Source organism: Maniola hyperantus, chromosome 21 (genome assembly GCF_902806685.2).
Source record: "Maniola hyperantus chromosome 21, iAphHyp1.2, whole genome shotgun sequence".
Classification (NCBI taxonomy): domain Eukaryota; kingdom Metazoa; phylum Arthropoda; class Insecta; order Lepidoptera; family Nymphalidae; genus Maniola; species Maniola hyperantus.
Window position 1 is genome coordinate 5875120 of NC_048556.1, and position 25341 is coordinate 5900460.

The following is a 25341-nucleotide window of genomic DNA, read 5'->3' on the forward strand; positions in this document are numbered from 1 at the left end:
CCTGCCTGAGTTTGTTGTGGGCTTCTTCTCAAACTAGGGCATTTTTGAAACCTTCATTGCTTTAGTTTTCAGTTTACTTATTATCACCATTACATTTTTATAATTCCAAAATTGACAATCAAAGTTTTAGTATGCTGCAGAAAATATTGTACATCAACCTTTAGAAAGAGATAGCAGTTTCGTAGAGCGTTATCTCTATCATTGAGACAGACAAAACGTCACTAAAGTATGAGTGACAGAGACAACGCTCTACAAAGATAAAATCTCATTCTTAAGGTTGATGTACAATATTTCTTGCCGGCCACTTTACTTACCAAGTAATTTGAATAAATGCTTTAAATTTATCTATTTAATCTCTAATCACTACCCATATTATAAATGCGAAAATGTTTGTTGGTTTATTGGTTTGTCCTTCAATCACGTTGCAACGGATTGACATGTTTTTTGGCATGGGTAGGTCATGGGTAGGTATAATTATTAAAGGCCTGGAGAGTGACATTTTAAAAGTAGGTTACTTTTCATCCCGGAAAATTAAAGAGTTCCCACCGGATTTTTAAAAACCTAAATCCATGCAGACGAAGTCGCGGGCATCAGCTAGTTACTTAACTTACCTTGTTTCCGAGCCACAATATTAAAATTATGACAAGTTTAAACGCTGTTTGACTTGCTAGTAGATTAAATAAGGAAACTAAACCAATGGCAATAATTAAGCCTCTCACTTTTAACCACCGACCAGAAATAAAAGATAAAAATTATAAATTTTCACAAAATGGCCAATGTGGCCAATTCCTTTGTACACAATCTCTAAACTAAACTAAAATATCACGTCTAAATCTATTGCTATCCCTTTCATAATGTTGCTTGCGGAAAAGGAAAGCACTAGATTTAGACCTGTTAATTTAGTTTAGTTTACAAATTGTGTACTAGAGAATCGGCCCCATTATTTAATTATATTTTAGAGGTACTAGTCACAGAGTACTTTTTACATATGGAAAGTACCAAGACCAATCTAGAGGCACAGACACAGAGTACATTGAATGAATATAGGGTACTAGACTTAGATGAATGTATACTATCTCTATGGTACTAGAGGTCAGACCACAGAGTGTTACCAACTCTCAAAAACATATTTTCCCCTAAAGCTAAAGTCAAAAACCCCTAAAATCACAACAATTACTTCAAAATCCCCATAAAAAATTATAAAAGATAAATTAACAATAATTAGTAAATAAAAAACAAAATTTTATAATATAGACCTCTTTGAATTTCCGGCATAAAAAGTAGCCTATGTCACTCTTGAGGTTTTTAACTAACTGACTAACAATATATAAAACTACCTATACCATGCAAAAAATCACGTCAATCCGTTGCACCGTTGCGAAGTGATTGAAGGACAGACGAACAAACCAACAAACCACTGAGTACATTGAATATCAACAAACAAACACACTTTCGCATTTATAATAATTAAACCGAAAATTACTAGATTAGAAATACTTAGTACCTGGGTACCATAGGTAGTTAATAATATTATCAGTATTCAGTATACTGATAATATTATTAACTACCTACCTATGGTACCCACGTACTAAGTAATGAAGAACCATACTAGATGTCGCTAAGCCACGAGGTCAACAAATAAATATGATGGGCTAGATTGAATTACTTCAGGCCATATATTTTTATTTTTTGTTAATAAAAAAATCAAAAATATAAGCCAAAAAGTCCCTAAAAATATTATACCCCTAAAAAAATCCCATCCGACTTATTTACCCCCTAAAATTGGGGGGAAAACCCCTAAGTTGGTAACCGCACTAAGACCCTAGAGCATCCTTGCGTAGACCATAGACTGGTCTGTGCAAGGCACAGTCCTTGTTCTGAGGTGCTCTAGTATATAGTAGATAATCTATGGGTGCAAGGGTACCAGACCACCGACCAGTGCCTACAAGTCTTGTATTACAAGCGTTTCTCTTGTTAATTTTTGCATTTTTACAAGAATGCGTTTATCAAAACTACACTTGTAAACTACAAGCTACGAGTAATATCACTTGTAATACAAGTGTTTTTCACACTTGTATTTGTGGTTTTGTTCATCAAAAATGCCTTTGTAACTTGTAGCTTGTAACTTGTAACGAAAAAGTTGGAGAGCCTCCGTTGACTCTTAATTTATTTTACAAGTTGTATGCAAGTATGATATTGTATAAAAGAATAATTAAATTATCTAGTACCTAGTAGTAAATAGGTAAAATAACTATAAAATAATTCAAAGGTGTAATTTTATTAAACTTATCAATGCTGCTCTTTTTAAATTTGACCAAAACGTGTCTCATGTACATACGAGTATGCTGGCATAATCTTTTTCGGCAGATACAAGTCCAAGCGACTGACATAGCAATAGTATCTCTTTCCACTCTGCTATTTTTTGGTCTTTAGATAATTTATCAGTAAATGCGCCAAATAAAATATCTTTTTTGTCATGAATTACTTAATTGAAGAATAATTGTAACTTTCGAATCAGATTTCGCCATTTTTTGCAGTGTAATTCGAATAGCGAAATTTTTTAAAGTCTATCCTTTTTTTCAAATTTTAAGTCTAACCTTAATTCATGAAAAAGAATGTAATATTTTTAATTTAAACTTTTTGTGTCGGTACTTTCTGTTGGTGTACCGAAATAGAATAAATAAAAGTAGATAGGTAAATAAAATAAGAAGCAACAGGTTTTACAAATAGGTTATTTAACACAAAATTAAATTATTTGAAAAATAAAATTATTTTTAACAATAACTTGACTAGTTATGGTACCGTAATTTCTATTTTATCGTCATTTATTACGGTTGAAAAATTAATTTGCACTTTAGCAAAAATAAAGTGTTATAAATTAAAAATACAAGTTCTACAAGTCTTGTAAAATCCTACAAGTCTTGTGAAATTATTTGATAAACATAATTTACAAGAGTTTGTAAAAAAGTTCTTGTAACTTGTAGCTTGTAGACTTGTAATGTTTGATAAACAGGGCACTGAATTCAGTAAAAAATCCACAAACAAACAAGGAGAACAGATTACCTAGAACATTTTATGTACTACTTCGTAGAGGTACACTTGTGCCCTGTTTATCAAACATTACAAGTCTACAAGCTCACAAGTTACAAGTTACAAGAACTTTTTTACAAACTCTTGTAAATTATGTTTATCAAATAATTTCACAAGACTTGTAGGATTTTACAAGACTTGTAGAACTTGTATTTTTAATTTATACACTTTATTTTTGCTAAGTTGCAAAATAATTTTTCAACCGTAATAAATGTCGATAAAATAGAAATTACGGTACCATAACTAGTCAAGTTATTGTTAAAAATAAAACTTTTTTTCAAATAATTTAATTTTGTGTTAAATAACCTATTTGTAAAACCTATTGCTTCTTATTTTATTTACCTACCTACTTTTATTTATTCTATTTCGGTACACCAACAGGAAGTACCTACACAAAAAGTTTAAATTAAAAATAATACATTATTTTTCATGAATTAAGGTTAGACTTAAAATTTGGAAAAATAGATAGACTTTAAAAAAATTCGCTATTCGAATTACACCGCAAAAAATGGCAAAATCTGATGCGAAAGTTACAATTATTCTTCAATTAAATAATTCGTGACAAAAAAGATATTTTATTTGGCGCATTTACTGATAAATTATCTAAAGATCAAAAAATAGCAGAGTGGAAAGAGATAGGTACTATTGCTATGTCAATCGCTTGGACTTGTATCTGCCGAAAAAGATTATGCCAGCATACTCGTATGTATATAATATGAGACACGTTTGAAAACGTTTGTTGAGCATAAGTTTAATAAAATTACACCATTGAATTTTTTTTTTTTTTTTTTTTGAATTATTTTTTACCTATTTCTACTAGGTACTAGATAATCTAATTATTCTATCATACTTGCATACAACTTGTAAAATAAATTAAGAGTCAACGGAGGTTCTCCAACTTTTTCGTTACAAGTTACAAGCTACAAGCTACAAAGGCATTTTTGATGAACAAAACCACAAATACAAGTGTGAAAAACACTTGTATTACAAGTGATATTACTTGTAGCTTGTAGTTTACAAGTGTAGTTTTGATAAACGCATTCTTGTAAAAATGCACAAATTTACAAGAGAAACGCTTGTAATACAAGACTTGTAACGTTTGATAAACAGGGCATTGGTAGCCAAACTTGGTAGCTTGGTAGATGCTTGGTAGTCATAACTTGTTGCCGCTCTTGGACATCCATGTGTCAGCAAGGTATTGTTATCTCTGTCTATTTCAAGGATCCTCCGTTCGTGCAAAAGCAATAGGTAATGGGTAGCTCAGTGCATCGCAGGGGGTGGCAACTTTGTATGGGGCCACTGCCACAGAACACATTTACTCCAGGAGAAGAAGCCCAACTACATACAAATAAAGTGCAGACTATGCACCGTCACGCCATCTATTAGTGATTCCATAGAATTAAACTTTTGGCGCGAAATTACGAACCCCGTATTATTATTTTTTTTTTTTCTATATTAGGCCCGCATTTCAATCGCCAAATAATCTTTAACCGAGGAGTTTATTCCACAGTTAAAGATTATTATTTATGGCGATTGGAAAGCGGCCATAACAAAACTGGAATAAAACAAGTAAAAACTTTTTAAAATGCTATAATTTTTAGAAATAAATTTTTATATTATACTGTGAAAACCATACAAAGATTTAAGTTATGTTTTTACTTATTTTTTTTCTAAGCTATTAGATGAAGTAAAAAAAATGTACTTTTAAAGTGTTTTATTACAACTATGTCATAATCCACAGCATACATAATGAAGAAATTACAAAAACAGGTTAAAGTTAAACCAAAGTTGGATTACAGTAATAAATCTTAATAGAATTATTATCTTTTAAACAGATTAATTATTATTAAAGATCTAATACTGAAATGTTTTTCAAACTAGGGAATGTTACATAGCAAGAACTACTTATTCAATATATCATAAATAAAATAATGAACAGAACCAAGATAGGCATATAGGCATATTATTTTGGTAGTGGTTTGTGGAAGCACAGACAGGTCCTGAAATAAGGCAAAATACACAAAATTATTATATTTTTTTAACTGATGATTTATAAAAATTGCAATAGAAACATTATATAACATACCACTGTGATGTATCTTATTACATACCACTGTGATGTATCTGGTGGCCGAGATAAGATAGGCATATTTGGTACCTAGTGGGTTGCGGAAGCCACACTGACTGTTCCTGGAATAAGGCAAAATTAATACACAATCAATATATTGGTTTCTCTACTGAGAATGTATTAAGTAGGTACATATTGCAATAGAAATCTATATTATGTACCACTTGAATTAAATGTTGCTGTGATGTGTCTGCTGGCAGAGACAAGATAGGCACATTAGGACAGGTTCTAAAATAAGGCAAAATGAACAATTGATGTTTTTCTGAGAATTTTTTACAAATTGCAATAGAAATGTATAGTTACTAGGTACATACCACTGAAATTGAATGTTGTTGCAATGTTTCTGCTGGTGAGCCAGGCACACTGCTGGTGTGCAAGCTTTTCAACACCTACTCAGTTACATTGGCAAAACAATATTCTGCCCAAATTCGAAGCCTGAAACATTATAATAATACTATATAATAAACCAAAATATCAAAAACACCAGCGTTTCTGACTTCTTTAGCCGGTTTGTAGACAAAAAGAACAGCTGGTACTTAAAGGGACACGACAATATTTACCTTGCATAATTAGATGCCTTTCCGGCTCTTGGTAAAGAGTGGATAGTAAGTGTTGGGTCGAAAGCCAATGCACAGCACTTAACACGCTTTCTATATTTATCAGACATGATAAATTTAATCTTACAAACGAAAAGAGTCACAAACAATAAGTCACTGTCCTTATTTTTCTCTAGTCTCAATCACACTGCTGCGAGTTTCTTCAAGTTAACAGGGAGAGAAAAATAGAAGCAAAAACACTAAACCACATGAAATACAACTAAAAATATACAAATTTATCACAACTGTTGGGAAAGAAAACTTTCATATTTAAACCAACAACCTAAAAACAAACGTACCATAGAGTAGATAGTTGCCAGTTGTTTATAGTTTGAAACTTTGTCTCTGACTTTGAAGTCTAGAATGAGACAAAGAATTTCTTTGTTTCATTCTAAATGATTCCATAAAAAAGTCTGCAGTGGCCCCATACAAAGTTGCCACCCCCTGGCCACTGCAGACTTTTTTATGGAATCATTTAGAATGAAACAAAGAAATTCTTTGTCTCATTCTAGACTTCAAAGTCAGAGACAAAGTTTCAAACTATAAACAACTGGCAACTATCTACTCTATGGTACGTTTGTTTTTAGGTTGTTGGTTTAAATATGAAAGTTTTCTTTCCCAACAGTTGTGATAAATTTGTATATTTTTAGTTGTATTTCATGTGGTTTAGTGTTTTTGCTTCTATTTTTCTCTCCCTGTTAGCTTGAAGAAACTCGCAGCAGTGTGATTGAGACTAGAGAAAAATAAGGACAGTGACTTATTGTTTGTGACTCTTTTCGTTTGTAAGATTAAATTTATCATGTCTGATAAATATAGAAAGCGTGTTAAGTGCTGTGCATTGGCTTTCGACCCAACACTTACTATCCACTCTTTACCAAGAGCCGGAAAGGCATCTAATTATGCAAGGTAAATATTGTCGTGTCCCTTAAGTACCAGCTGTTCTTTTTGTCTACAAACCGGCTAAAGAAGTCAGAAACGCTGGTGTTTTTGATATTTTGGTTTATTATATAGTATTATTATAATGTTTCAGGCTTCGAATTTGGGCAGAATATTGTTTTGCCAATGTAACTGAGTAGGTGTTGAAAAGCTTGCACACCAGCAGTGTGCCTGGCTCACCAGCAGAAACATTGCAACAACATTCAATTTCAGTGGTATGTACCTAGTAACTATACATTTCTATTGCAATTTGTAAAAAATTCTCAGAAAAACATCAATTGTTCATTTTGCCTTATTTTAGAACCTGTCCTAATGTGTCTATCTTGTCTCTGCCAGCAGACACATCACAGCAACATTTAATTCAAGTGGTACATAATATAGATTTCTATTGCAATATGTACCTACTTAATACATTCTCAGTAGAGAAACCAATATATTGATTGTGTATTTTGCCTTATTCCAGGAACAGTCAGTGTGGCTTCCGCAACCCACTAGGTACCAAATGTGCCTATCTTATCTCGGCCACCAGATACATCACAGTGGTATGTAATAAGATACATCACAGTGGTATGTTATATAATGTTTCTATTGCAATTTTTTATAAATCATCAGTTAAAAAAATATAATAATTTTGTGTATTTTGCCTTATTTCAGGACCTGTCTGTGCTTCCACAAACCACTACCAAAATAATATGCCTATATGCCTATCTTGGTTCTGTTCATTATTTTATTTATGATATATTGAATAAGTAGTTCTTGCTATGTAACATTCCCTAGTTTGAAAAACATTTCAGTATTAGATCTTTAATAATAATTAATCTGTTTAAAAGATAATAATTCTATTAAGATTTATTACTGTAATCCAACTTTGGTTTAACTTTAACCTGTTTTTGTAATTTCTTCATTATGTATGCTGTGGATTATGACATAGTTGTAATAAAACAATTTAAAAGTACATTTTTTTACTTCATCTAATAGCTTAGAAAAAAAATAAGTAAAAACATAACTTAAATCTTTGTATGGTTTTCACAGTATAATATAAAAATTTATTTCTAAAAATTATAGCATTTTAAAAAGTTTTTACTTGTTTTATTCCAGTTTTGTTATGGCCGCTTTCCAATCGCCATAAATAATAATCTTTAACTGTGGAATAAACTCCTCGGTTAAAGATTATTTGGCGATTGAAATGCGGGCCTAATATAGAAAAAAAAAAAAAAAAAAAACGGGGTTCGTAATTTCGCGCCAAAAGTTTAATTCTATGGAATCACTAATAGATGGCGTGACGGTGCATAGTCTGCACTTTATTTGTATGTAGTTGGGCTTCTTCTCCTGGAGTAAATGTGTTCTGTGGTGCATCGCCTGCGCCATCAAAGAGAAAGACCTTTTTTTTCGTCGGTGTCAATGAGCAAAGACTTCGATCGATCGCCATTTTGTACCTCACAGTGCCTCACATATTTTCTGAAATTGTGAGATTTTTTTAGTACAGCAAAAACTGCAATTTCTAAGATATTAATAGAAACTTTCTTAAAATAACTTCGGACGATGTCGGACCGAAAACGCTTACTAGATGATCTCCGTGTAATAGACCTACGCTCTGAACTAGAGAAACGCAACCTAGACAAGAGCGGCGTTCGAGGTGTGCTCATTAAACGATTGGCAAAGGTACCTAATGAAAGTTAAATCTTTTTACCAGATACAATTTAACCGTGGTAAGATAGTCAAAATGTTTTTATATTTCTAGCATTTGGAGGAAGAGGGGCATGACCCGGAAACGTTTACGTTCGAATTGAGCGGCACAGAGTCGTCGAAGACTCCTTCAAAAAGGTTAAGACGGACAGAAAGTTCCGTGGAAGCGGCCGACGCGGACGATACTCCTGCGTTGGAGGATATGATAGTTCAAGATACGGCCGGCGAAGAAGAACAAACTGACTATATTGAAGCAAAGAAGGAAGAAAAGGTTACTGAAAGCTCGACAAAATCTGACGTCAAAATGGACGTAGATGAAGCCGAAAAAGTGAACAGGAAACGCGAGAGCAAGGACGAGCCTGAAGCTACACAAGCTAAGAAACAATGCACTGACAAAGACCTTAAAAATGAAGACAAATTATTGGAGAGCAATACAGACGCTGAGGACAGCATCAACTTAGATATTGGAGATGATGAACTTTTAAATGAAGAGGTATGTTTTTATGTCTTCAAGGTGAATGTTACTTTGCCACCAATTAAAGCAAACCTTTCCAATGGATTTATGATGGAAATTGATTAGATTAATATCTAAAATAAATATTTTAAAGACAAATCAAGAACACAAAACACTTAAAGTAATAAATATATAATTTAATATTTACACTGTTCTATTTTTTTAATAGTCAATATATCTAACAGTTGTTTGTTCGACTCACATTTCACATGCCTCTTGCATGTTTCATAACTAAACTCTAAAATTTAATTTTCCTTTTCAGACTGACAGCACTGCTAAAAATAAAAAAGGTAAGTTATTAGGTTGATGCTAGGATTAGGGAATGCTATTATATTTTTATGTAAATAATTTTGTTCATGTCAATATTATAACCAATGCCAGAAATAAAAAAATGTCATTGCTATTTCTTATGCTTAGTAGAAATACATGTATGACAAACCGGCTTTACTCACATGTTTAGTCAGCGTTAGCCTGACTATTTTCAAAAGTAGTTAGTAGAAATATTTGTTTCTATTTATGAAATTATAATACCTATCTCATGTTCTCATATGAAGTTCTTTAATGATATAATATGTATTGTGAAGTGACATTGATACTGGAGTGGACAACCAGGAAGAACCTCAATAGTAATAGGGATCAAACAAAAAACTAGAACCTGCTTGCTGTGAGAATATGGAAATATGAAGAAAATTAAAAGTTCCAGAGACAGAAAATAGCCAAATGGGAGATCAATTAGCACCATCATATTAATACTGTCCGAACTCATCTTTATCCAAAGCATCGTTACAGTGGCTCTTCTATCTTTATATTTTAACAGACCTGTTGCATCTACCCAATTATCACCGGTTAATAGTGTATCCGTACATGGGCATGGACAAAATGCCTTGGGAGGTAATATCAGCCCACGGGCCATAGAGGCCCTGCTGTTAATGTCAAATCAAGTTTTCAGGTGAAGAATAAATTATTCATCAATCGGAAATTTCGAAAATCTTACGTCTATTGTGTATAAGTTTATGAAGAGGAAAGGAATCCAGGATGGGCCGCTCATCTCGAGCGTCCTGTGCTGACTCTGCTGACTATTGAACTGACGTAGATGACGACGCGACTGAGGAGCCTACGCCCGCCGCCGCCGCCGAGCCCGCGCCGGAGTCCGCTGCACCTGACGAGGCCGAAGAAAACCAACAAGTAACCTCCGAAGCCGCAGCCCCTAGGTTGGTGCACAGCGAACGCTCGCCGCGACGTCGTCTTGCAGCTATATACTACGATATTTACGCTCACATATTTACAATCGTTATCACTACAAAGTTTTGCACCTAATGTACGAGCCCAGTGGAAACACCTTGATGTCAAGACACTGTCATCCAAGTCATAGATGTGCCGAGCTAAACAGCAGCTTCTATCAAGACTCAAGACCTGCAACTACCTCATTCAACTGAAAGCAACTATGGATCCGAGCTTGGCCTTTGATAAAGACATCACCTCCAGAGGACATTTTTGTCACAAGCATCAAGCCGCAGCTGCACTTGGGACTTCAGGGAAGAGAAGATCCTTCTATGGTGGAGTAATGGTGCAAAACTTTGTAGATGATGTGTGTGTTGCATAAACAGATATTTGTTAAACGTTGGATACAAAATCTAAGCTAAACTAATTTCCTGCATTCATTCAATACTAAAACAGTATTTCTTTATTGCAGCAATGATACTGAGAAAACTGATAAGGATGAAAAAGGTAAATAATAAATGTTTCAATTTTTTTTTGAAGATATTTGAATTAACTAGTAACCCAGGAAACTTCAATTTCCTTTGTATAATTAAAAATTTGTCTATACATCAACAATATTTTTTTTTATGTTTTCTCAACTATGCAGCTTCAAATTATTTAAACAGACTTGTTCTTAATAAATTAAAGCTATCTGAGTCCTTTAAAACTTAGACAAATCTGCTACCTTTACTTCTCATCATATTGCAGATTTTTAAATTTATTTGTTTCTTTAAGATGATAAAGACAAAGATGGAGATGATAAAAAAGAAAAGAAGGATGATAGTAAGGAAGGAGGGGCTCGAAATCTGTGGGTCAGTGGACTGTCAGGGGACACCAGAGCTAAAGATCTGAAACAGCTGTGCAGCAAGCATGGCAAGGTAAGATTTTGCTTTTCGTTAAAGGTTTTTACATCTTTGAACTTGTGAAAATTAAATTTAAAATTTATGAAAATAACTGCACTTCAAAAGTTTCCTGGAAACTAACACATTAGTTATACACACTTCTTACTTGAAATGCATATATATGTTGGTTAGTTTATTTATTCATTTCTTTTGAATTTAATCAAGTCTAGTTCAATGAATTTGCATTGCAGTTATTTTGAATTAAATCAAATCAAGATCAACACCATCAAGATGTTAGTAAAAGCTATTTTAGTATTTTGACCATAGTCTAGTGAACCTACAGATGACAAATGTAATGGGTTTATTTAAAACTAGCTGATGCCTGCGACTTCGTCCGCGTGGAATTAGGTTCTCAAAAATCCTGTGGGAACTCTTTGATTTTCCGGGACAAAAAGTAGCCTATGTCACTCTCCAGGGTATAATCTATTTCTCCATTTCAAATTTCATCCAAATCCGTTCAGCCGTTTTTGCGTGATTGAGTAACAAACATCCAAACATCCACACTTTCACATTTATAATATAAGTAGGATAAAGTACTACATTTAGTATATTTGGATATTATTTAAACACGATTTTAGAATTTGTTATTCTTTAAACAGATTTTAAACCTATTTTGTCAGAGATGTTTTGAATAATGTATAAATTATAGGTAATTGGAGCTAAAGTGGTAACAAACGCCCGCACCCCGGGCTCGCGGTGCTTCGGCTACGTGACCATGGCCAGCGCTCAGGACGCGGAGAGTTGCATCAAAAATTTACATAGAACAGGTAAAATATAATTGCTAAGTAAAGTAATAATAAAAATATATTGGACAAATATTAAATAAACGAAGTCCTATGATGCATCGGTAAAAATAGTGACCTAATTTTGACCCTCAAACGCAGAAAAGTCAGTTATCTGGGGCATGTTCTCAGACATGACCGGTACCTCCTTCAGACCATCATGATGGGCAAAATTGAGGGAAGAAAACATACTTTATACAACAGAAGATTATAATAAGTTAAAATTACTAAAGAGCATGAGTTTGACATTACATTAAGCAATTATGTAGGACTGCAATTATTTAAATTCAATTGAAAACCTCCTTCTTTTTGGAAGTCGTTTAGCAAACGTAATATAGTTATATGAATTTTTACCAGTAAGTAACCACAGAGTTTCTTGCTGGTTTTTACCGACGAGAACCAGCATGAAACTATGGCAGGGCATTGACGTTTTGAAAGCACTTTGTAAGTTTGTGTAAATGAAAATAAACTACTCTTTGTATGTGAAATATCATTTAAATATTGCAGAACTTCATGGTCGTATGATATCTGTGGAGAAGGCGAAGTCAGAATCGGAGTCGTCAACGCGCCGACAGCTGTCGTCCGGACGGTCTGATCGCCGCAGTAGTAAGGACGGAAAAGACGATTCTAAGGAAAGAAATGTAAATATAAACTTATATCTATTTTCTTTAACTTACAGTTGATGTCAGGTAACAAGGGCCCTGGCAGTGTCTAAAGTGTAAACATGTTAAATTTTGTATCTACCTTACTTGCAGATTTCCTTTCTTTTGTATAAAATGAACCATCAATTTAAGTAGAGTGCTTTGCCGTGTTTCTGTATATGGTTTCTGTAAATCGGTTAAACTGTTGGTCCGTGAAAAACTAGAGAATTAAAGATTTCCCACGGGATTTTTAAAAACCTAAATCCACGCGGACGAAGTCGCGGGCATCATCTAGTTATAAATACAAAGAGACACCGAACCTCGGCTCCCCAGTTGTGCGTTGTGCCTGAAGATTCTAATTGAATAAGAGAACTTCCACTCAATACATGTTACATGTTACCCGTTAGGACGATAAGGAAGGCGCCGAAAAAAGTAGTGAACCAAAAGTAAAGAAAGAAGGCGACGTCTCTGGCGCCGAGAGCACCCGGTCACAGTCTCGAGAAAAGTCGCATCGGTCGGACAAGGTCAGTTTTACACTTGCACTTCATGATTAAAAATACCCCATGTACATTATAGTCATGCAACTACTCCTCGTGCTACCTTAACATATTTCTATGACAGTATTGAAGAGATTTAGGCCATAGTCCACCATGCTAGCCAAGTCACATACCTTTTGAGTTTAGGGTATCCTAAGGGTACCTGTTTGAGTATAGATTGCCTGTTCAGATTTGTGTATTAGATAAACATCATTAGCCATATTATAAAAATGAAAGGTGTGTTTGTTTGTCTATCGATTACGGAGCAACGGATTGGCGTGATTTCTTTGCATGGATATAGCTGTTAAATAGTTCCCATGGGATTTTTAAAAACCTACATCTAAACATATCATCATCATGATCAACCCATCGTCGGCTCACTGCTGAGCACGGGTCTTTCAAAAGAAGAAAGGTCCAACTATTTATCAGTAAAGCCTAATAAAACTTGTACTAAAATGTTCTGTATTTATGTAGGATAAAGCTAGGCGTAGCTCTCGGAGCCGCGAGACTAGACGCTCACCGGGGCGGGACGTGCTTTCGTTCTCACGGATATGGGTGAGTAGTAAAGCTTAAAAAATTAAATGTGTATAGCTTAATCTACACTGTTTTTTACTTAGTTAATACATGGGTACTAATTTGGGTCAGTGTTCCAGGCAACTATGCTTTTGATTGTGCCTCGAAAAGTCAAGTGTCGCTGAAATAATAAAGACAAATACATGATCAGTACCCTTATTATAAATGCGAATGTGTGTTTGTTTGTTGGTTTGTCCTTCAATCACGTCGCAACGGTGCAACGGATTGACGTGATATAGATAAAGACCTGGAGAGTGACATAGGCTACTTTTTATCCCGGAAAATCAAAGAGTTCCCACGGGATTATTAAAAAACCTAATTCCACGCGGACTAAGTCGCGGGCATCAGCTAGTCATCAATATTTTTATAATGCACTATGATATTATCATAATTCAGACCCCTGTTGAAACATTTTTGATCCATGGGTGCGATATTATGTCACTAAATATTCGATGGAAATAACGCCCGTTTGCTTGGGTATTTGCAGAAGGAGCGAGATGTGGCTCGAGCGCGCGAACGTTCGCGAGCCGCTCGCGAAGAGGAGCGCAGGCGCCGCGCGGCCGAGGAAGCGTTACGCGAGCGCGAGCGCCGCCAGCGGGTCGAGAAAAACCGCCTCGCCCTCGAACGAGAAAAGCTGCGTGCTGAAAGGTACTTATTGTCACTCAATCAATAATGTTTTATTTGCTCAAGTAGGGTACAAAAGATGGTGGATGTTAGGCATTAGGATACCAATTTCAATTTCAATTTTCATTTATTGCATTTCCATAAACTACATCATATTAAGTATGTACAAAGTATTATGGATACCCAGTTTGGGTGTCGCAATTTGGTCCTTAGACCTTAGTTAGGGAGACCGATATTATTATTTATTTTTTGTTCGTCGTTTAGGAAATCATTTACGGCATAGTAGCCCTTTTCTAATAAAAAGTTTTTTAATATTCTGTTGAATTTATTTTCATTGTTTATGTTACGAATTTTGTCTGGTAAATTATTATATATCTTTATAGACATTACATTACGTAGGGACTCGAGGTATGCAGTACTAATTTTGATTGCGGAAGGTTACCTTACCCTAAGGGTGCCAATGGGACCCTATCACTTAGCCTCAGCTGTCGGTCCGTCCGTCTGTCAGCGGACTGTATCTCATGAACCTAATAGGTACAGTTTAAATTTTCAGTGTATTTCTAATGCCGCTATTATGACAAATAATAAAAATTTCATAATCTTGTACGATGGTATGGATGGGAACCCTTAGTATACGAGTCCGACTCGCGCTTGACCGGTTTTTAATTATTATTACTAAATAAACTACCTAGCGAATGGCATTTCAAATCGGAGCAAAAGCGAAAAGGCAGGAAGGAATAAGTTACATTTTACCTAGTATATATATACGAATTCTTATAATTTATATATTTTGTTTCAGAGAGAAAATTGAACGAGAAAAGAACGAGTTGTTACGCCTGGAGCGCGAAAGGCATAGACTAGAAAGAGAAAAACTGGAACTGGAGAGATTGGAGTTGAAGAGAGCACAATTAAGGTTTGCATACAGACAGGCAAAAAAACAAATGGTTATCTACAAAAATGTGATTTTCCTGGAGAGCGATTTTAACGCAAAACTGCGATGTATATATTTCTATTCTCGACATCAACCTTCTTTATCTCTACATCGAATTTCGTTACCACGAGGTCGACATTATTTTGTTACCTCGACGTCGATCTTTGTTGCCTCAACGTTACCTGGACAGTCGACATCGACGTTCGTTACCTCGACAGTCGACATCGACGTTCGATACCTGAACAATCGACACGATCATCGTTACTTCGACAGTCGACTTTGACCTTCGTATCCTCGATATCGACTTTTTGACCTCGATATCGACCTTCGTAACCTGGGCATTGACCTTTGTTCCCTCAACATTGACCTTCGTTACATCGAAGTTGACTTGTCACCTAGTGTATGACCTCATAGAAAAAATCGTGTAACCTTCGACCACAACGAAAACGCATTGCGATGTGGCTTAGTTTTCATTGAGCCGAACGTTTATTTATTACTAGAGGATGCCCGCGACTTCGTCCGCGTGGATTTAGGTTTTTAAAAATCCCGTGTGAACTCTTTGATTTTCCGGGATAAAAAGTAAGCCTATATCCTTCCCCGGGACGTAAGCTAACTCTGTACCAAAGTTCATCAAAATCGGTTAAACTGCTGGGCCGTGAAAAGCTAGTAGACAGACAGACAGACACACTTTCGCATTTATAATATTAGTATGGATGAACACAGACTGGAGGAGGAGCGCCGCAAGCGCGGCTACGAGGGCAGCGGCGCGTACCGCAAGCCGGCCGCGAGCCCGCCGCCCGAGCCCGCCTACGAGCGTGACTCGCGCCACAAGCGACCCCCGCCGCCGCCTATGGTAACTCTTTTTACATCATCATCAGCCTGTGGATGTCCACTGCTACACAGACTTTTTCTAAAGAGCGCTACCACACTCGGTCCTCAGCCTTCCTCATCCAGCCACTTCCCACTACTCTCTTTATATAGTCTGTCCATATTGTTGGAGAGCGCCCTACGTTACGCTTACTTCTTCGCGGTCTCCGCTTCAGAATTTTCTGTCGCCAGCAACTATCGCTATTATGGCAAGCGTTTTGACGAATCTAAAGCGAGGTTTATACTAGCAAAAACTTCTTGCAAGTTATTCCGCAAGTATTTACAGAATTGTTTACACTACGAGCAATATTGTACATGTACATACAAAACTTGCGGAAGTGAGCTTGACGTGATTGTTTACACGGTAGAAATAGCTTGCGGAAGTCAACTTCTGCAAGTTTTGTTGCTAATCTAAACCTCGCTTTAGACTGCATCATCACTTAACTACCAGGTGAGATTGCAGGCAAGGGCTAACTTGTACATGTATAGAAAAACTGGCCAAGTACGAGTCGGACTCGCGCACCGTGGGCTCCGTACTAGTCGTATTTTTTTATATTTCGCATGATAAATCAAAAATTATTGCGCATAAAAATACATAAAAATTTGTTTTAGAATGTACAGGTCAAGCCCTTTCATATGTTATTTGTTCATGAACACATTTCATTTTTTTTTGTGATGTAACCACAAATTCACGGTATTCTAATTTTTGCCCTTACGTGTGCTATAAGCTATAAGACCTACCTACCTGCCAAATTTTATGATTCTATAGGTTTCTTGACAGACACGACAGACAGACAGATAACGAAGTGATCCTATGAGGATTCATTTTTTCCTTTTGAGGTACTGAACCCTAAAAATTAAAAAAAAACCGGCCAAGTGCGAATCAGGCTCGCGCAACGAGGGTTCCGTAATACAGTCGTATTTTTTCGACATTTTCCACGATAATTCAAAAACTATGATGGATAAAAATGAATAAAAATCTGTTTTAGAATGTACAGGTGAAGACCTTTCATATGATACTCCACTTGATATAATTATCTTACTTCGAAAATTGAAAATACTAATTATTAGTTTATGACCACAATTTATTTATTTTTTTGTGTGATGTAACCACAAATTCACGGTTTTCAGATTTTTCCCCGACTGTCAGCTATAAGACCTACCTACCTGCCAAATTTCATGATTCTAGGTCAACGGGAAGTACCCTGCAGGTTTCTTGACAGACAGACAGACAACAAAGTGATCCTATAAGGGTTCCGTTTTTCCTTTTGAGGTACGGAACCCTAAAATCGTGACCTGACCACGCCCACTTCAACTTGCTGATGCTTTGAGAATATAGATTTCTCCTGTGGATCTTATCCTTCAAAACATAGCCCTCTTCATAGTACGCTGCTTGAAAGGTTACAGACAAGCAAATAGAAAGACAAATACACTTTCGCATTTATAACATTGTTGGTTCGCAGGCGTCAAATCGCGGGCAGTTTGAGGCACCGCCGCCGCCTCGCTTCGAGATGACTACCAGCTACGACCGCGGCAACGACAAACGCGACCGCGACCGTGACTACAAGCGCGACTACCCGAGACACGTCTCCTGTAAGTAGTCTTAACTCATAAGGGTTCTGTAAAGATAAAGCTGATATCTATGTGTTAATTAGATCCAGTGAACCGAAAAAGCAGATGACGTCACTAGTAGGTTTCCTGTCTACATGTAATATTAGGCTATTTGTCTTGAAAAAAAGGGCAATAAGTAACTAAGACGTTCACGGGTTTTTATTTCAGGAAACGTTCATGGGTTATAAAAGAATCAAAAACCGCGGAGTGCTATTAAATTAGAGGGTGGAATTTGAAGATGGGTGTGAAAAACCACCCCTTTTGGTTTTTTCAATATATCTCGCAAACAAAGCAAAATTTTGATATTATATTGAATATAATAGATGTAGACAATCAAATTTCCCATAGGAATGGTATGTTTGTACATTTTTCGCAAATTCGAATTTGGCAAAACTTTCGGCTCAGCTCTGCTGATTGTATATCACTATATGCACTCAGCAATACAGATCATACAAATTATATCATTTCTAAATTAGTATTTAAAAACTAATTTCATTTCAGCTAGTAACATGAAGTACCCTAGCAACGGCAACACAAATGAAGACACAAGGCAGTTGCCACCTCCTGGCACTAGACTTAAAGAACCTAGGTATGTTTCTATTTCTATATATTTCTAAAAAAACTATATTATAAATAGACTATTGTATGGCCAATAACTAAGTAGCTATAAAATATAAATCAACCAAGATAATGTACTCTTGGAACTGACTGTGTAGTAAGAAAAAAAAATTTACACTAAAATAATTTTATTTATATTCATGTTTTTAGTTTATAGTAGGGCTTTTTCGGAATGCTGCTCCTACCGAGAAGAACCAGCAAGAAACTCGGCAGTTGCTCTTTTCAAATGTTCAATTTACAATCATATAATGCCATATTGAATAAGCAATTACAGCCCCACGCTTTGCTGGAGCTAATCCACGCTTTTTGCGTTTACAAAATCCACGATTGTTTATTACGCTTTTTATAGGAGCAATAATCAGTACCCTTATTATAAATGCGAAAGCGTGTTTGTTTGTTGGTTTATTGGTTTGTCCTTCAATCACGTCGCAACGGTGCAACGGATTGACGTGATTTATTGCATGGGTATAGATAAAGACCTGGAAAGTGACATAGGCTACTTTTTATTCCGGAAAATCAGAGTTCCCACGGGATTTCATAAAACCTAATTCCACGCGGACGAAGTCGCAGGCGTCAGCTAGTCTTCAATATGCACTTCCTTTTGCAGCCGATCGTACGACGCTCGAGAAGGCCGTTCGTACCGACCCTCGCCGCCCGGCAAACCGGAGCCACGAAATTGGAACGCTTCGAACCGGTACCCAGACGCAGCGGCGCCTTCCAAAGGTATTAAAGGTACATTAGAAATTGACACCAGCTAGGAAGAACATTGTATTTCAATTTTTGATTTTTTTAGCTCTTACCCCCATAACTAAATTCCTTTGCATATCAATTTTTTTTAGTTTTTTTTTGGGGCGGCATTTGAATCTTTGAAATGAAGTGGATGTAAAAGGGGTAATATAGAATAGGCTACTTGACTCATATCTAATTTCGTCCAATAAATGATTATTTATTATAGTATTTTGCTTAAGACAACGAAATATATCAATAACAATTATTAAAAACGCAGGATGGATATATAAATCCAATTTAAAAAAATACAATTTTTATTTTTATTTGAAACGCAGAAAACGCTGTCAGCCATGATGTAAATATGTAAACAAAGAAATGTCATCCCTATGTCACGCGTGGACTAACGTAGTATCCATATATATAAAATTTTAAGTCTGTAAAAGTTTGTCAGGACTTTAAATTATCTACTTATTATATCAAAGCACAGCCTAAACATCTAAACAGCTGGTCCTAGATACATGAAATTTGGTGGGTGTGTTCTTTGTAGGTAAAGAGAAGGTATCCACTAGGAAAGGATTTTTTGAAATTCCACCCCTGAGTGGGTTAAATGGGGGTTTGAAATTTATGAAGTCCACGCAGGCGAAGTCACGAGCATAAGCTTGTTTTTATATATTTCTAAAAACTCATAGTAAACGTAAAAAATTATCGTTTTCTCTTTATAAATTGAATAAGTTATTAAGTAAGACTTACAACAAAGTGATCTTTGCAAAAATAAATTTGGGTTGCAGTCGTTAGTCATATAGGATCCCTTTAAGCAAGTCTTCGCGTGTTACGTATATTTATTTCACTGGGCACTCTAATCCACAACTTTCCTGTGGTCTTTATCGATGCGTTTTTACATTTTCGGATGATACAATAACGATAATTACTATATTTTTCATGTAAACTAGTATAGAAGTCATGTTTATTAAACTTTGGGAGGTTATGCTGTTGTTTACAAATGCATGACGTCAGAGCACAGATAATCTATCGGCCAAACATGGCCGACAGTGTTTTCACCTGTCTAAGAAAAATATATTTTTAAATTAAAGTTTTACGGTTTTTAGGGCGCAAAAAAATATAGTGTTAATTTTTTTGATCTAATAGGACAAATATTGACCATTTAAGACCTACTTAAAAAAAGTGTCAACTAGCCTATTACAAGTTTATAAGGTCTGAGTAACCACACGTCAAGTTGGCATATTATCTCAGAGATGCAATTATTTAATTTTGTTTTGATTCATAAATAACGTAAGATTCATTTACAAATTATACTATTAACACTTCATAAATTGTATTGCATTGTATAGGATCTTTAAACTTGGATATGTGACAATTAACAACAAAAATGAGTTACAATGTTCTTCCTTGCAGTAGATAGAAAAATACTTGATTCACTTCTTTAAAGCTTGAAACGTCATCAGCTATGAAAATTGCACGGCAGGACGTCACACTAAACGCGCACGTATGCGTTCATAATTTGTATTACAAGGAACTGTATGACACACTTCACTTGCTTCAACGGTGAAGTAAAACATCGTGAGGAAACCTGCATGCCTAAGAGTTCTCTATAATGTTCTCAAAGGTGTGTGAAGTCTACCAATCCGCACATGGCCAGCGTGGTAGACTATGGCCAAAACCCTTCTCTCGGAGAGGAGACCCGTGCTCTGTAATGAGCGGCGATAGGTTGATCATCAAACCGTAGCGCAAACTATAGGAACGCAGTGCCAACGCCAATCTGTAACGTGAACTAAAGGGGCGCGGTGCCTGCGCGCACTCCACAGTTTGAATGTCTTCATACTATAGAGGAATTGCACATTTTGCATTGTTACAACTAACAAGAATCTCTACTCTTTGTTTATTTAAACATCTTTGCAGAGTGAGCCTTCTGTATCTGGAAATTATAGATAGATAGTTATAGATTTCACGATGACCGCTCAGCCTCGGTTGTGGTAGTGAGTGTACTGGCAAGCGTTACCGCAATTGTGTGTGTAACGTAAACTGCGTCGCGGTCCAGGCGGAGCACCACGCACACTGTAAAAATGTGTACGTGTACGATGTACATTCACCGAAGACCCAAGCGTAGCCTAACGGTCTTCGTGAAATAGAACATCTGTACTATTAAGTATTTAGTGGTCCATAACAATAACAATTGTGTGCAGGCGGCGCGAGCGGCGGCGGCGGCGCGGGCGGCGGCGGCGGCGAGGCGTGGGCGGGCGGCGAGGCGCGCTACGGAGGCGCGTACGAGGCGCGCTACCCGCCCGCCTACCCCGCGCCGCCGCCCGCCGCCGCCTACCCCGAGCGCTACCCCTCTGGCCGCGACTACCCGCCGCGCAAGTACTGACCGCTCTCCGCACACTACACTCGATAAGGTAATTGAAAAGTTAACATCATCATCATTCAGCCTTAGAAGTGAGAATGTCCAGTGACTGCTGTCTATGTTTTTATTCGATCAAACGAACTAACATTCTAATAGAGTATTAGATGGTATGAAAAAGCATATTATAGTATGTATACACATTTCTCTTTTTTCAGGTACATTAATGGGACTTCACTGTAAACTACAATTTTCGCCATGTTGTTTGTGTTTTAGGTATGCTATATAGTTATATAAAATAGTTTCATTCCCTTTATTCTTCTAAACAATATAATATTGTAGATAATTGTAACATGCTAAGGAGAAATAATTTGCTGTCTCTATATTATATGAGAAAGTGGTAGGTTTATGTGTTATTTTATATCTTACATTATTTGTATGAAAATGTCAAATGAAGCGAATTGTTTTGCAAACATTTGTAATATAATATTTCAAAACATTGAAATTACGATAAGGTTATAATAGTAGATAGATTTCTTGATTACGATTAAAACATAATAATATAAATCAAAACTTTTTTATTTATCTCACTAAAATAATAACACTGTTATACAGTTGCAATATGAATAAATCAAGAGAAAGTGAAGACTTGTTTACATACATCAAGGTATATAAAATTTGTATTATAAACATTCACTCTTATTAATAAACCTGGACCAGAGCGAGATCAACTTTATTCCAAGGTGTAAGTCTGTAGTAGCTACATTCTGTATTATTAAACATAGAGTAAGGAAGAAGTAAAATAATACGACTCTACTCTCGGCGTAAAATTTACTCCTTGGTGCCACATGGTTTAACGACTGACTAAGCATAGTATTTGCCGCTCTATGTTTACAGTTTAGACGCACGTTTAATTAAATTGAGGAAATTAATCGTTCATATCTATTTTATATCACTAAACATTTGAATTTACAAGAGATCTGAATTATAATTTAATATCAGATACCATTTATTAGTGTAATATACATAAGTCAATATTTTATCTTATAAAGTCATCGGATCACCAGTTCATTAACATTTATTTATTTGATAAAAATAATAAAATCTAAATATCAAACAAAATTATTTTTTTTAACTGACCAAAAATAAGTACCTAACGGAAATCTATATACAACTTACATCTATTTTTTTAAACAACACAATTACAAAATTACTGTCTCCATTCTGTTAGACTATTAGTTTGGTTGATCAAGCTATCTGGGAAAAAATAGCTTAATAGGGATTTTAAAAACCTAAATCCACGCGGACGAAGTCGCGGGCATCATCTAGTAATTATATAATTTTTGATTTTATTATCTTAATAAAAAAGTAGTTCCTTCCAGCCATATAACAGCATAATAATATTTTAAATGCAAATAAAATTACCACCACCATAGTAACTAAAATGAGATTTAAAATACCACTGGTTCATAGTTATAACTTTGTGCATTCATATTCACATTCTCAACAAACAAAGCTGAATGTGTTGGGATTATATTGCCATGTTTGGGATAGGCTGAGAATGGCTTAGTCCAAGCATCCATATCATTGTCAGGCGGTACTGGTGGTTCCTCAAGAGATTTTAAAGCTGTAATGGCATCCTGTTGACCTTGGACAGCGGCCAGACGTAAAAGCCGGATTGCAGTCGCGCGGTCTCGAGAAAGGCCGCCGCGTCCTTGACCATAGTAAATCCCTAGATTATAAAGAGCACCAGGGTGTTGCAACGCCGCAGCCGATCGGTACAACTCCATTGCCTATTAAAATAATATGTTCTGTATAATATTAATTGCCACATGTATTAAAAGTTATTTTGACAAAATCCAATGAGATGACAAATACTATAAAAACATAGGGAATATAAACAATATTATGAAGTTTAGTAACAAATAATGTAAACAACACAGAATTAATAATATAATTATATATTAAATAGCAAGCCTAAATATATAGTTTAAAAAAGTAAAATTTACCGTTTTTTCATCAACTTCTACTCCCATACCCAGTTCATAACAAAGACCCAAGTTATACAAGGCTGGTGCATGGCTACGGTTGGCTGCAGATCTAAAAATTAAAAACACTTAGCAGTATGTAAGAAAAAATTTCAGAGGACAAACGGGCTTACTTGAGCTTGAAAAAAGAAACATCCCTTTAAAGCTTGAGCTTCTTGAATATTAATTAGTTGTACAAACAAAATTATCATAAATCCAAAGGTGTGTATGTCTGTTGACTTTTTACAGTCCATACATTTAACCCCGAACCCAGAGATGAACATAGGCTGCTTTTAGTCTCAGAAAATCAAAAAATTCCTACAGGATTTAAAAACCTAAATCCACATGGCCAAAGTCACAGCCACTATTAAATTAATTACATTAAATAAAAAAGAAGACTCATAACTCTTATGATACTTTTGATAGGGATAAGAATGTAGTATTTCATCTTGGAAACCAGAACATGTATGACTTTAAAATTTCTTTCAATTAACTTGTAAATAATCACCTTAGCAAATTGAGTCCATCTTGATGTTGTCCATTCTCTATAGCAGCTAAACCAAGCCTGTTTTCAATTGAATTTAGTACTTCACCCAAATCATCTGAAGATTCAGTACTGCCACTGCTATGACTAGTTTCCACATTACCTTCACTATGATCATTTGTTACCAAATGTATGATTGGAGGCCCATTTTGAAATGATGCCTCTAGTTTAGAAGGTAACTTGAGTGATTGTAAGGAGTTATCATTCAAACAAGGTAATATTTGGAACAAGTAACTGATTTTGGGCAAACATATCTTGTTAATTTTTGTTTCCTTCTTACATTTCAGGTGAATGAGCTGGCTTGCATACCAGCCAAATACCAGAGCACTACTCTGTAAACATAAACATAAACTATTTATTATCTTATCTGCATCTTGATTCATATGGTTTAATACAGGCTTTTTCAAGTTTATTTTTATTTTCTTTAAGACTTTAGCACAGAGAAGCATATTGTTTTAAAAATACAAGTAAAATTTCAATGTATTCAAGTTTTAAGGCATTCATACAGGAACAAACTCAACAATAACGCTTTTGCAAACAAGGTGGCCTTGGGTAACAGGTCATAACAAGGCTTTCCTTTGCCTTTAGGCGACAAATTATTAAAAAACTATGAAACCAATTATTATTAAAATCGTCTATAAATAAAGTGGCCAAAGCTTACCCATGTTATGGCACCGATCCAAGTACGATTTAGCTGCTCAAAGTTCCACTGTTTGTTGTTAGTATCGTTTTCGTTTTGATAACTGTTCCAACACTTTCTAGGTATAAACCAGCAGCATGGAGAGTTAGCATTTTTATTTTTTTCTTCGTTTAAATTATTCTTTGATGTATTATTTATAACAGCAGAATGCCGTTTATCAAAATGGTTAGCACTCCTCTCAAATGTATCTCTGATACGACGCGTTACATATTTCCACATGTTTATGTATAATTTGTATTGTGCCCTACATTAGAGTAAAGAATTATAGTATTTCCATTTTGGTAAAGCAATAAAAGAATTGATTTTTTAAAAACTTTGAATGAACAAAATAACTGCTATTCAGAAAATTCACAAATTATATTTTGCTTTGCTTTGCAGCACTTTGCATGCTTTGCAGTTTGCAGCCAAAATTTTTAATTTTACAAATGTCAGACCATTTTTTTATTAGAATGGTTTTACGGCCTTGGATTCTAGCCCTTGAGTCTTCAGCACAGATTGCAAACTCCGCAAACGTTACACCTCAGACCAATACATCACATGCCACAGATAAGTAGCCCAAGATTGATTTTTTTCCAGATGCCATATTTAAAGCCAGATTCTGGCTCTGGGCTCTACTCATTTTGAGCACTTGATTGAGAGCATGAAGCTAATTGAAGCAAAACATAAATCCGTGAGCAAAACCTACCTACT

The 25341-nt window shown here is 35.5% G+C and overlaps 2 protein-coding genes and 2 long non-coding RNA genes across 8 annotated transcripts; 2 read left to right on the forward strand and 2 right to left on the reverse strand.

Moving 5' to 3' along the window:
- Positions 1 to 4388: 4388 nt before the first annotated feature.
- LOC138403803 (uncharacterized) lies at positions 4389 to 6256 on the reverse strand. Its single transcript, XR_011237965.1, has 4 exons — positions 5779 to 6256; positions 5533 to 5653; positions 5202 to 5280; positions 4389 to 5090 (listed from the first exon to the last, which is right to left on the reverse strand). It is a non-coding gene; the product is annotated as an uncharacterized lncRNA (long non-coding RNA).
- A 10-nt stretch (positions 6257 to 6266) lies between these two features.
- Positions 6267 to 7687, forward strand: LOC138403802 (uncharacterized). 2 transcript variants are annotated; one of them, XR_011237964.1, is made up of 4 exons: positions 6267 to 6720; positions 6845 to 6965; positions 7214 to 7292; positions 7405 to 7687. It is a non-coding gene; the product is annotated as an uncharacterized lncRNA (long non-coding RNA). The 2 variants fall into 2 exon arrangements; XR_011237963.1 differs by having other exon boundaries at positions 6267 to 6965.
- Positions 7688 to 8139: 452 nt separating this feature from the next.
- On the forward strand, positions 8140 to 21938 carry LOC117992501 (SAFB-like transcription modulator). 4 transcript variants are annotated; one of them, XM_069505744.1, is made up of 19 exons: positions 8140 to 8412; positions 8492 to 8929; positions 9213 to 9240; positions 10044 to 10161; positions 10644 to 10678; positions 10946 to 11088; positions 11762 to 11879; positions 12402 to 12535; positions 12943 to 13059; positions 13546 to 13626; positions 14132 to 14292; positions 15068 to 15181; positions 15923 to 16052; positions 17530 to 17659; positions 18179 to 18266; positions 18903 to 19027; positions 21226 to 21241; positions 21343 to 21435; positions 21599 to 21938. In XM_069505744.1, exons 1-19 carry the CDS (start codon positions 8293 to 8295, stop codon positions 21621 to 21623), a joined length of 2214 nt encoding a protein of 737 aa, XP_069361845.1. In that variant the 5' UTR covers positions 8140 to 8292; the 3' UTR covers positions 21624 to 21938. The 4 variants fall into 4 exon arrangements, with proteins under 4 accessions (XP_069361845.1, XP_069361846.1, XP_069361844.1 ...); XM_069505745.1 differs by having other exon boundaries at positions 18903 to 19018; XM_069505743.1 differs by having other exon boundaries at positions 21226 to 21435.
- A 3-nt stretch (positions 21939 to 21941) lies between these two features.
- Positions 21942 to 25072, reverse strand: LOC117992310 (uncharacterized). Its single transcript, XM_034979975.2, has 4 exons — positions 24613 to 25072; positions 23916 to 24283; positions 23390 to 23480; positions 21942 to 23173 (listed from the first exon to the last, which is right to left on the reverse strand). The coding sequence occupies exons 1-4, from the start codon at positions 24868 to 24870 to the stop codon at positions 22832 to 22834; spliced, it is 1059 nt and encodes a 352-aa protein (XP_034835866.1). The 5' UTR covers positions 24871 to 25072; the 3' UTR covers positions 21942 to 22831.
- Between the last annotated feature and the right edge of the window lie 269 nt (positions 25073 to 25341).